Source organism: Carlito syrichta, unplaced genomic scaffold (assembly GCF_000164805.1).
Source record: "Carlito syrichta isolate Samal-C Ts95f unplaced genomic scaffold, Tarsius_syrichta-2.0.1 Scaffold311868, whole genome shotgun sequence".
Classification (NCBI taxonomy): Eukaryota; Metazoa; Chordata; class Mammalia; order Primates; family Tarsiidae; genus Carlito; species Carlito syrichta.
The window spans coordinates 77,094-88,081 of record NW_007255964.1 but is presented as its reverse complement, the minus strand read 5'-3'; the positions used below and the strand labels follow the sequence as shown (position 1 = coordinate 88,081).

At 52.2% G+C, this 10,988-nt stretch overlaps 1 protein-coding gene across 1 annotated transcript in view; it reads left to right on the top strand.

Annotated features, from left to right (window-relative positions):
- Positions 1–10,988, top strand: part of RCN3 (reticulocalbin 3) — an 18,781-nt gene that overhangs the window by 3,290 nt on the left and 4,503 nt on the right. The window contains 3 exon segments of the mRNA XM_008069222.2: positions 550–752; positions 2,205–2,377; positions 8,974–9,034. Coding sequence (XP_008067413.1) covers positions 550–752; positions 2,205–2,377; positions 8,974–9,034 — 437 coding nt within the window.

Below are 10,988 nucleotides of genomic sequence, written 5' to 3'. Positions count from 1 at the left end.
GGGGAGGGGGCGGAGCCAGAGGGGCGTGGCCTGAGACTGCCGGGCTTCGGGGGCTGTAGCCTTGGCGGTTCAGAGTCAGTCTTGGGACAGGGCACCGGCAGGGTGCGCTTGGTGCCGAATCCTGCATCTCGGTGCTGGAAAGTGTGAGGAGGCCTCATGAGAAGGTGGCACACCCCGCCCCCTGTCCCCACCCCAACTCGGTCCGCGGAGCGGGGGAGCACGTGCAGGATCGAGGGGCGGGGTCAGGGCGGAAGGTGTGGCCTGGGACTGTCGTGGGTCGAACCCGCAACCTTGGCGTGCCGAGATCCGCGGGGCCTCGGAAAGGGCGTGGCTGGCCTCTGGGGGCGCACGCTAGGCCGAGGGGCGGGTCCCTGCGGTGGGCTCGGTCCCGAAATTGGCATGCGCCCCTCCCCGCTTCAGCGGCCGAACGTGGACCTCAGCGCCAGCCCTCTCTAGGGGGGTGTCTCCGCTGAGGGCGGGGCTCCGCTGAGGGCGGGGCCGGCCGTGGGCGGGGCCACAGACTGCCGTGTGCCCCGCCCCCGCTCGCAGGCGGATCGTGGACCGCATGGACCGCGCCGGGGACGGCGACGGCTGGGTGTCGCTGGACGAGCTGCGCTCGTGGATCGCGCACACGCAGCAGCGGCACATACGGGACTCGGTGAGCGCGGCCTGGGACACGTACGACACGGACCGCGACGGGCGCGTGGGTTGGGAGGAGCTGCGCAACGCCACCTATGGCCACTACGCGCCCGGTACGCGGCTAGACCCCACCCTGTTCCCCCCACAGGCCGTGACCCTGACCTTTTTGACCGTCTCATCCCCAAAGCCCTTAGCCCAGGGACTCCCCACTTTTAGGACCCCACCACTCTGAGGCACCCAGAGCACGACCTCTGGCTTTTTATCTAAGATCCCGTGACTAGAGGACTTCAGATCCCTGACCAGAGACTCCCACTTTCCATGGCGTGTCATCCTGATCCCTGATCGCTGTGACCTTGCATCCTGAGAACACCAAAGCCAGTTAGCCTGCCCCTGGCTTGGGTCCTTCCTCCCTGCCCCAGTCCCCGACCCCACAGCTCTTGCTCTCTCCTTCTCTGTCCCTTGCCCCAGCCTCCTCCTCCAGTCTGTCCCTCACGTGTCTCCTGAGGGGTCTTTCCACACTCCCAGCTGACTCTGCCCCTTCCCTGCTCATGGCTCCCCGGGGTTTCCAGGGACAACCCAGATCCTCAGCCAGGACTTGCCTACCCCCCAGCGTTGTTTTTCTGCATTTTCTACCTCAAATGGATCTTCTGTGGTTTCCCTGAACTCACCACATTCCTCAAACCTCTACACTCTGCACATACTGTTCCCTCTGATAAAAATTCCCTCTCCACCAGGCATGGTGGCTCATGCCTGTAATTCCAGCACTTTAGGAGGTAGAGGGGAGAGGATTGCCTGGGCCCAGGAGTTCGAGACCAGCCTGGGCAATGTGGTAAGACCTCATCTCTACAATAAATCAAAAACTTAGCTGGGCATGGTGGAACATGCCTGTCGTTCCACCTACCTGGCTGAGGCAGAAGGATCACCGGAACTCAGCAGGTCAAGGCTGTGGTGGCTGTGAACGTGCCACTGCACTCCAGCCTGGGTGACAGAGTGAGATGCTGACTCAAAAATAAATAAAATAAATTAAAATAAAAGTTAGCTCGTATATATTATATGATATAGCTTAGATATTACAAACTTATACAACAAATTATGTGCATACATTATATATGTAAATTTTGACATATTCCTTCTTAACTTGGCAGAAGTTTTCCTTTCCCCGAGTTAGATTTCTTTCTCTTTTTTTGAACTGGAGTCTTTTTTTTTGAGTCGGAGTCTTCCTCTGTGGCCCAGGCTGGAACGCAGTGGCATGCTCACAGCCACCACAGCCTCAACCTACCGCGCTCAGGTGATCCTTCCACTTCAGCCTTCCAAGTAGCAGGAACTACAGGCGTGCACTACCACGCCCAGCTAATTTGATTTATTGTAGAGACAAGGTGTTGCCATATTGCCCAGGCTGGTCTCGGACCCCTGGACTCAGGCAATCCTCTCGCCTCCGCGTCCCAAAGTGCTGGGATTACAGGCGTGAGCCACCTGGCCTGGCCAAGACTTCTTTGTCTTTTCTCTCTACCTGCTTGGCATTGCCTCCACTAAAGCACATCTCACGGAGATATGTCCTTCCTCAGGTGAAGAGTTCCACGACGTGGAGGACGCAGAGACCTACAAGAAGATGCTGGCTCGGGATGAGCGGCGTTTCCGGGTGGCCGACCAGGACGGGGACTCGATGGCCACTCGGGAGGAGCTGACAGCCTTCCTGCACCCCGAGGACTTCTCTCATATGCGGGACATCGTGATAGCTGTGAGTGAGGGCCAGAGGACCCCACCTCCCACACCGTCCCGGGACCCCGGTTTCTGATCCCAGGCCCAGCCTCCCAGTACGGGGGGCTGACGGTCACGGGTGGTCCAGTGTCTTCCCCGGGGAGCCCAGGCCACAAACGCGGATCCGCGGAGGGGGACGTTGCCCGGATCCACTGCCCGACCCCGTGTCTACTCACTTCTCATTGCCCTCCTGCTCCCCATGCTCACGTGGGGTCCAGGTCCCCGGCCTGTCCTCCAGTAAGCCCATCCCCAGAAGAGCCTCGGGGAATCCCGGTTCTGGCTGAACCCAGGAGAAGACCAACCCCACACGTGGCGTGGCCATTCAGAGACCACGCCCACTGGGCCTCCTCTCAGTAGTATTCCTCCATAACGTTTGACCAAAACCAGCTCTGGCCTGCCTTCCTTCTTGCCTTTCCTTCCTCCTCCCCTCCCCTCCCTCCCTCCCACCCTTCCTTTTTTTCTTTCTTTTTCCCTTCCTTTCCTTTCCTTTTCTTTAGACAAGGTCTCACTGTATTGCCCCAACCAGTTTTGAGCTCCTGTTTCAAGCCACCCCTCAGCCTTGACTTCCCAAGTAGCTGGGACTCCAGTCACTGTGCCCCACTCCACAACATCTGCTCAATTCTGCAGTGAAAGGATTTTCTTTTATTTTCTTCTCAAATAGACTTTATTTTTAGAGCAGTGTTAGGTTCACAGCAAAACTTGAGTGGCAGGTAGAGAGATTTCCCATAAGCCCCCAGACCTCCCCCACGTGCAGCCTCCCCGACTATCCACATCCCCGCAGATCTGTTCTGCGATGAACATTGATTGACACCTCATTGTTACCAAAGTCCACAGTATACATTAGGGCTCACTTTTTTTTTTTCCTTTGAGTTGGAGTCTCACTCCGTCGTCCAGACTGGAGTGCAGTGGCCGCTCCCGGCCACCGCAGCCGTGACCTGCTGGGTTCTGGTGATCCTTCCGCCTCAGCCTTCCAAGTAGCTGGAGCTACAGGCGCGCGCTACCACGCCCGGCTAATTTTTGATTTATTGTAGAGATGAGGTCTCGCCAAGTTGCCCAGGCGGGTCTCGAACCCACGAGCTCAGGCAATCCACTCACCTCAGCCTCCCAAAGGTGCGTGGGATTACAGCCTGAGTCACGGAGCCCGGCTTAGGGCTCACTCTTTTTTTATTGTTGTTGTTTTTTTAAAAGGAAAGGAGTTTTTACTCACTTCTGCTATCCTCAACTTTGCACAAATTATTTTAAAAGCCGATATTTGGCCAGGAGCATTGGCTCACGCCTATAATTCCAGCACTTTGGGAGGCCAGGGTGAGAGAACTGCCTGAACCCAGGGGTTTGAGACTAGCCTTTGCAACTTGGTGAAGTCTCATCTCTACAATAAAAATTGTAAAAAATTAGCTGGATGTGGTGGTGCGTGCCTGTAGTTCCAGTTACTTGGAAGGCTGAGGCAGAAGAATCACCTGAGCCCAGCAGGTCAAGGCTGTGGTGGCTGGGAGGGAGCGGCCACTGCACTCCAGCCTGGGCGACAGAGTGAGACTCTGACTCAAAAAAAAAAACAAAACAGAAAAAAAAAGAAAGAAAGAAAGAAAAATATCTCTCTCCTTTTTCCCCCACCCAACCTTTCTGTCCCATCCCCACAAGCAGTCCCTTTCTTGTGTCTCCATTTCCAGAGCTTCTCCAAGGGTCTGTGGGAAGGCTGTTAGGATCAGGGACTCTGGAGCCAGAAGGCCTGAGTTCAACTCCCAGACCTGGCGCTTCATGGCTGTGTGACCTTAGGCAATTTACTTCACCTCTCTGGACTTTAATTCCTGATCTGTAAGTGATGGAGTGGTGTCAATAATGGACCCTGCATCAAGGGCTGTTATAGGGACCAAATCAGTTAATACATGAACTATAAAATCAGCCTGTGGAATGAACCTGATGTTTTTACTATTGTTATCATGGAAGCAAAAGCATGCATATATTCACTCTTTTTTTTTTTTTTTTTGAGTTGGAGTCTCACTCTGTCGCCCAGACTGGAGGGCAGTGGCCGCTCCCGGCCACCACAGCCTCGACCTGCCGGGCTCAGATGATCCTTCCGCCTCAGCCTTCCAAGGAACTGGAACTACAGGCGCGTACTACCACTCCCGGTTAGTTTTTTTGATTTATTGTAGAGACAAGGTCTCACCAAGTTGCCCAGGCAGGTCTCGAACCTGCGAGCTCAGGCAATCCACTCACCTCAGCCTCCCAAAGCATGGGATTACAGGCTGAGCCACCGAGCCCGGCCTTGCTTTTTCACAATGCATCCTTGAGACTGTTCCATGTGCATCTATGAAGACCATTCTTATCCTTTATTTATTTATTTTTTTGGTTTTTTGAGTCAGAGTCTCGCTCTGTGGCCCAGACTGGAGTGCAGTAGCACACGCATGGCCACTGCAGCCTTGACCTGCTGGGTGCAGGCGATCCTTCCCTCTCAAGTCTTCCAAGTAGCTGGAACCACAGGTGCGTGCCATCACGCCTAGCTAATTTTTTGATTTATTGTAGAGATGAGGTCTCACCAAATTACCCGGGCTGGTGTCGAACCCCTAGACTCAGGCAACCCTCTCACCTTTGCCTCCCAAAGTGCTGGGATCACAGGCATGAGTCACCGCACCCAGTGTCTCATCCTTTTTTACAGCTGTGTGGTATTCCTCTCCTGCTTTGCAGTGATTGATTGAACTAGCTCTGTTGCTGGTTGATGGGGCTGATTCCTGTCCACTGTCATTACAAAGAGTGCAGCGTAACCTTGAACTCATATCGTGTCACTTTACATACATGTGTCAGTAGAGCTGCAGGACAAAACTTATGCAGTGCAATGGCTGGGTCAATGGGGGTGTGATTTGCAGTTATGTTGGATATTTCTAGACTTTTTAAAGTCAGAGTCTCAGTTTGTTGCCCAGACACACTCACGGCCACTGCAGCCTTGACCTGCTGGGCTCAGGCGATCCTTCTGACTCAGCCTTCCAAGTAGCTGGGACTAGAGGCACATGCTACCACACCCAGTCAATATATATATATATTTTTTTTTTTTTTTGAGTTGGAGCCTCACTCTGTCACCCAGACTGGAGTGCAGTGGCCGCTCCCCGGCCACCACAGCCTCGACTTGCTGGGCTCCGGCGATCCTTCTGCCTCAGCCTTCCAAGTAGCTGGAACTACAGGCACGAGCTACCACGCCCGGATCATTTTTTTTTTTTTTTTGAGTTGGAGTCTCACTCTGTCCCCCAGACTGGAGTACAGTGGCCACTCCCGGCCACCGCAGCCTCGACCTCCTGGGCTCCAGCGATCCTTCCGCCTCAGCCTTCTAAGTAACCGGAATTACAGGCGCACGCTACCACGCCCGGCTGATTTTTTGATTTATTGTAGAGATGAGGTCTTGTTGCCCAGGTGGGTCTCGAACCCGTGGGCTCAGGCAATCCACTCATCTCAGCCTCCCAAAGGCACGGGATTACAGGCTGAGCCACCGAGCCGGCTTAATTTTTTTTTTTGTAGTGATGAGTTCTTGCTACGTTGCCCAGGTTGGTTCAAGCAATCCTCCTGCCTCAGCTTCCCAAAGTTGTTGGGTTTGCAGACATGAGCCACCACACCTGGCATAGCAGATAATGTTGTAACAACTCTTTATTCTCCTGAGTTGATGTTATTTCATAAACCCTGATTGAATGCAGCATAAAGATGCCCATGTCCTGTGTGCTGGGCGCCTTTATCTCTGTCACATTGATTTAATTGTCAAAGCCCTATGGGGGAGGGCTTTCATCTTCCTTTTATAGACAAGAAAAGAACCTCTAGGCACAGAGAGGTGAAGTGACTTGCCTGATATCACCCAGACAGGAAATCACACAACCTAGATTCGAACCCAGGCAGTTGAGTTCAGGGGCCTCTGCAAACTGCAGCTCTCAGGCCAAATCCAGCCCATGCCTTGTTTTTGCAAATTAAGTTTTATTGTCACACAGCAATGCCCATTTGCTTCCATATTGCCTGTGGCTGGTTTCACACAACTGCAGAGCTGAGTTGTTGCAACAGAGGCTGAACAGCATGCAAAGTCAAAAATATTACTACCTGGCCTTTTGCAGGGTTTGCTGAGCCCTGGTCTAAACTCTCTGCTATCTTTTCTCACATTTGTGGATAGTGTCACCTACCCACATAAAGGATTTCAAGGTGTGAATATCCATTTTAACTGTGCTAGAAAGGACACGCTGAAGGAAAGTCACTTAAAATAGATAACAGGAATTTCATTGTGTAAGTATTGCTTGTACCAGACTTAAGAATATAGCACCCGGGCTCAGTGGCTCAGCCTGTAATCCCGTGCCTTTGGGAGGCTGAGGTGAGTAGATTGTCTGAGCCCCTGGGTTTGAGACCCGCCTGGGCAGCGAGACCTCATCTCTACAATAAATAAAAAAATCAGCTGGGCGTGGTAGCGTACGCCTGTAGTTCCAGCTACTTGGAAGGCTGAGGCGGAAGGATCGCCGGAGCCCAGCAGGTCAAGGCTGCGGTGGCCGGGAGCGGCCACTGCACTCCAGTCTGGGCAACAGAGTGAGACTCCAACTCAAAAAAAATAAAAAAAGAATATAGCATCACATAATATAAAAAACAAATAAGTTTTAGTATAATTATGTTCCAGACAAGATTTGGGACTTATACCAGAGGATGAGTTACATTTGAATTTCAAATAAATCTTATTTTTTAAAATTTATTGTAGAGATATATATTTGTGTGAAACATACTTAAATGATTACTTGTTCATCTGAAATTCAACTATAATTGGGTGTACTGGGGTTTTTTTGAGTCGAAGTCCTACTTTGTTGCCCAGGCTGTGCATCGCTGGACACTGGGGTCCCCTGACTCTTGCCTACTCCATGCTGGCAGTGGCACGCTCACAGCCACCACAACAGCCTCGACCTGCTGGGCTCTGGCGATCCTTCCGCCTCAGCCTAATTTTTTTATTTATTGTAGAGACGAGATCTCACCATGTTGCCCTGGCTGGTCTCGAACCCCTGGACTCAGGCAATCTCTCGCTTCTGCCTCCCAAAATGCTGGGAGTACAGGCATGAGCCACCATACCTGGCGGGACATACTGCATTTCATCTGTCAATTCAAAAATGTTGTCGCTTGACTTTGCTAGAAGACATAGTGTCAGATGCCTGCGTTGTCTTTTTGTTTTTGTTTTTTGCATTGGGTTCTTACTCTGTTACCTGGGCTAGAGTGCAGTGGCATGATCACGGCTCACCACAGCCTTGACCTCCTGGGCTCAGGCGATCCTCCCGCCTCAGCCTCCTGAGTAGCTGGGACTACAGACACGTGCCACCATGCCTGGCTAATTTTTTTTTTTTTTTTTTTAGTTGGAGTCTCACTCTGTCGCCCAGACTGGAGTGCAGTGGCCACTCTCGGCCACCGCAGCCTCGACCTGCTGGGCTCCGGCGATCCTTCTGCTCAGCCTTCCAAGTAGCTGGAACTACAGGCACGCGCTGCCACGCCCAGCTAATTTTTGATTTATTGTAGAGATGAGGTCTCACCAAGTTGCCCAGGTGGGTCTCGAACCCACGGGCTCAGGCAATCCACTCACCTCAGCCTCCCAAAGGTGCAGGATTACAGGCTGAGCCACCGAGCCTGGCTCTGGCTAATTTTTTTATTTTGTTGTAGAGATGAGGTCTCACTGTGTTGCCAGGCTGGTCTCAAACTCCTGAACTCAAGCAACCCTTCCTCCTTGTCCTCCCAAATTGCTAGGATTCCAGACATGAGTCACCACACCTGGTCACTTGCACTGTCTTATATTGAATGAGTTTGGATGTTAAAGGAGGGACAGAAGCCATCTTGCTCAAGACACACACACAAAACAAGGAGCAGGCTGGGCTCGGAGGCTCAGCCTGGCATCCCAGCACTTTGGGAGGCCGAGGTGAGTGGATTGCCTGAGCCCACGGGTTCAAGACCAGTCCGGGCAACTTGGCAAGACCTCGTCTCTACAATAAATCAAAAATTAGCCAGGCGCGGTAACACACGCCTGTAGTTCCAGCTACCTGGAAGGCTGAGGCAGAAGGATCGCCGGAGCCCAGCAGGTGGATGCTGGTGTGGCCGTGAGTGTGCCACTGCACTCCAGCCTGGGCGACACAGTGAGACTCCAACTCAAAAAATAAAAAATAAAAAACCCAAGGAGCAGAGGTGTCAAATGATCCCCAGAGTGCACCGTGTTTACACACAAAGCAGGGTGGGTCTAGGCTCTGCCTGATGTCAAGAGGTTCCCCGCTTCACTTCACGAGTGCTTGCTGGGGTAGGAGAAGGTTGTTGGGAACACAGGACAGCTCTCTGTGTGTGGAGCGAGCCTGTGCATCGCTGGACACTGGGGTCCCCTGACTGTTGCCCACTACATGCTGGTAGTGTCTGCATCATTATGACACCCCAGAAAACCCCCCAATTTCCCACAGGCCACCTTTAAGACTGTTTTGCCACCTGCTCTCATGACTGTGCAGAGCTGAATTCCCCGAGAGAGCCCAAAACCCTTACCCCTGGGTCCCAGCCTCCCCTAGAAGCCAAGGGCATCGACTCCCAGCCTCAATGCCCCTTTTTCCCCAGGAAACCCTGGAGGACCTGGACAAGAACCATGATGGCTACGTCCAAGTGGAGGAGTACATCGGTGAGTGGGACCTGACTCCCACCCAGGGTGCCCATCCTCCTGGGCTATGGGTGGCAGCTGAATGGGTATCAACCACAAGAGAGAAATGGCCCTCAGAGTGGGGAGGGAGGAGCCCTGGTTAAGTTCATGCATCCACCAAGCATTTGTTGAGCACCTACTGCATGCTGGGTGAAAATAAGCATCTATTGAGCATCTACTATATGCCAGGCCTGGGAAACATAAATGGAGCACCTATTGCATAGATGTGGTTGAGGACACAGCAGAGAATAACACAGATAAGGTCTCTTCTTGGGGGTCTGGGGTTTCAACAAAAACCAAGACTCAGGGCTGGGTGCTGTAATCCCAGCACTTTGGGGGGCCGAGGTGAGAAGATTGCCTAAGCCCAAGAGTTCGAGACCAGCCTGGGCAGCTTGGTGAAATCTTGTCTCTACAATAAATCAAAAAATTAGCTGGGCACGATGGTGCATGCCTTTGGTTCCAACTACTTGGAAAGCTGAGGTGGAAGGATCACCTGAGACCAGCAGATCGAGGCTGCAGTGGCCATAAGTGTGCCACTGTACTCCAACCTGAGTGAAACAGCGAGACTCCTACTCACAAAAAAGAAAAGAAGAAAAGAAAAAGACAGAGATGGAAATCACTGTTGGCACGTAGGACCTGAGGCCTGCTTCTTGTGGGTGGCTGTCTGTAGGACGTTTGGCAGTATCCCTAGCCTCTACCCAGACGTCAGTGGCGTCCCCCCCGCCCTAGTTCTGACAGCCAAGAATGTCTCTAGAGGTCAGGCAGGGTGGCACCTGTAGTCCCAGCTACTCGGAAGGCTGAGGGGGAGGATTGCTCAAGCTCAGGAATTCGAGGCTGCAGTGAACTATGATGGTGCCTGTGAATAGCCACCGAACTCCAGCCTGGGTGACAGAGTGAGACCCTGTCTCAAGAAAATAAAACAAAATGCTTAATAGCTTTCCCCTCCACTAAATTCTTTGCTTCCTTGGGGCAAGGACACAGTAGAAAGGCCGGGGAGATTTAGGGTATTGTGAGGGTCCCCCCTAACATCCCAAGTAATAGGAGGCACCATGTTTGCTAAGCAAACATGTTTGGGAGGCTGAGGCGAGTGGATTGCCTGAGCCTACGGGTTGGAGACCAGCCCAGACAACTTGGCAAGAACTCGTCTCTATAATAAATAAAAAAATTAGCCAGGTGTGGTAGTGCGCACTTGTAGTTCCAGCTACTTGGAAGGCTGAGGTGGAAGGATCGCCAGAGCCTAGCAAGTTAATGCTGGGGTGGCTGTGAGTGTGCCACTGCACTCTAGCCTGGGCAATGGAGTGAGACTCCAGCTTAAAATAAAATAATAATATAATATAATATAATATGAAATACACAGTCCGGACACGGTGGCTGACACCTATAATCCAAGCACTTTGGGAGGTGGAAGTGAGAGGATTGCCTGAGCCCAGGGTTCAAGACCAACCTGAGCAACTTGGTGAACCCTCATATCTACAATTAAAAAAACAATTAGCTGGGCATGGTAGTGTGTAGCTGGGACTACAGGTGCCACCCTGCCTGACCTCTAGAGACATTCTTGGCATTCAGAACCAGGGTGGGGGATGCCACTGACATCTGTAGTTCCAGCTGCTTGGAAGGCTGAGGCGGAAGGATCTCTTGAGGACAGCGGGTCGAGGCTGCAATGGCTGTGAGACTCCCGTGAGACTCCCACTCAAAAAAAACCCAAAAAGCAAACAAACAAAAAAAACACATATGTGGTGCTTACTAAGTGCCTGGCTCTGCTATTCACATGTGTATCAATCAAATCGATCATTCAATCAAGCAAATCCATTTCACCTGTAACATAATGATCACCTTCAGTTGGGTGTGTATGTGTATGTGTGTGTTTGGTTTTTTTTGTTTGTTTGTTTTTTTGAGTTGGAGTCTCACTCTGTCGCCCAGACTGGAGTGCAGTGGC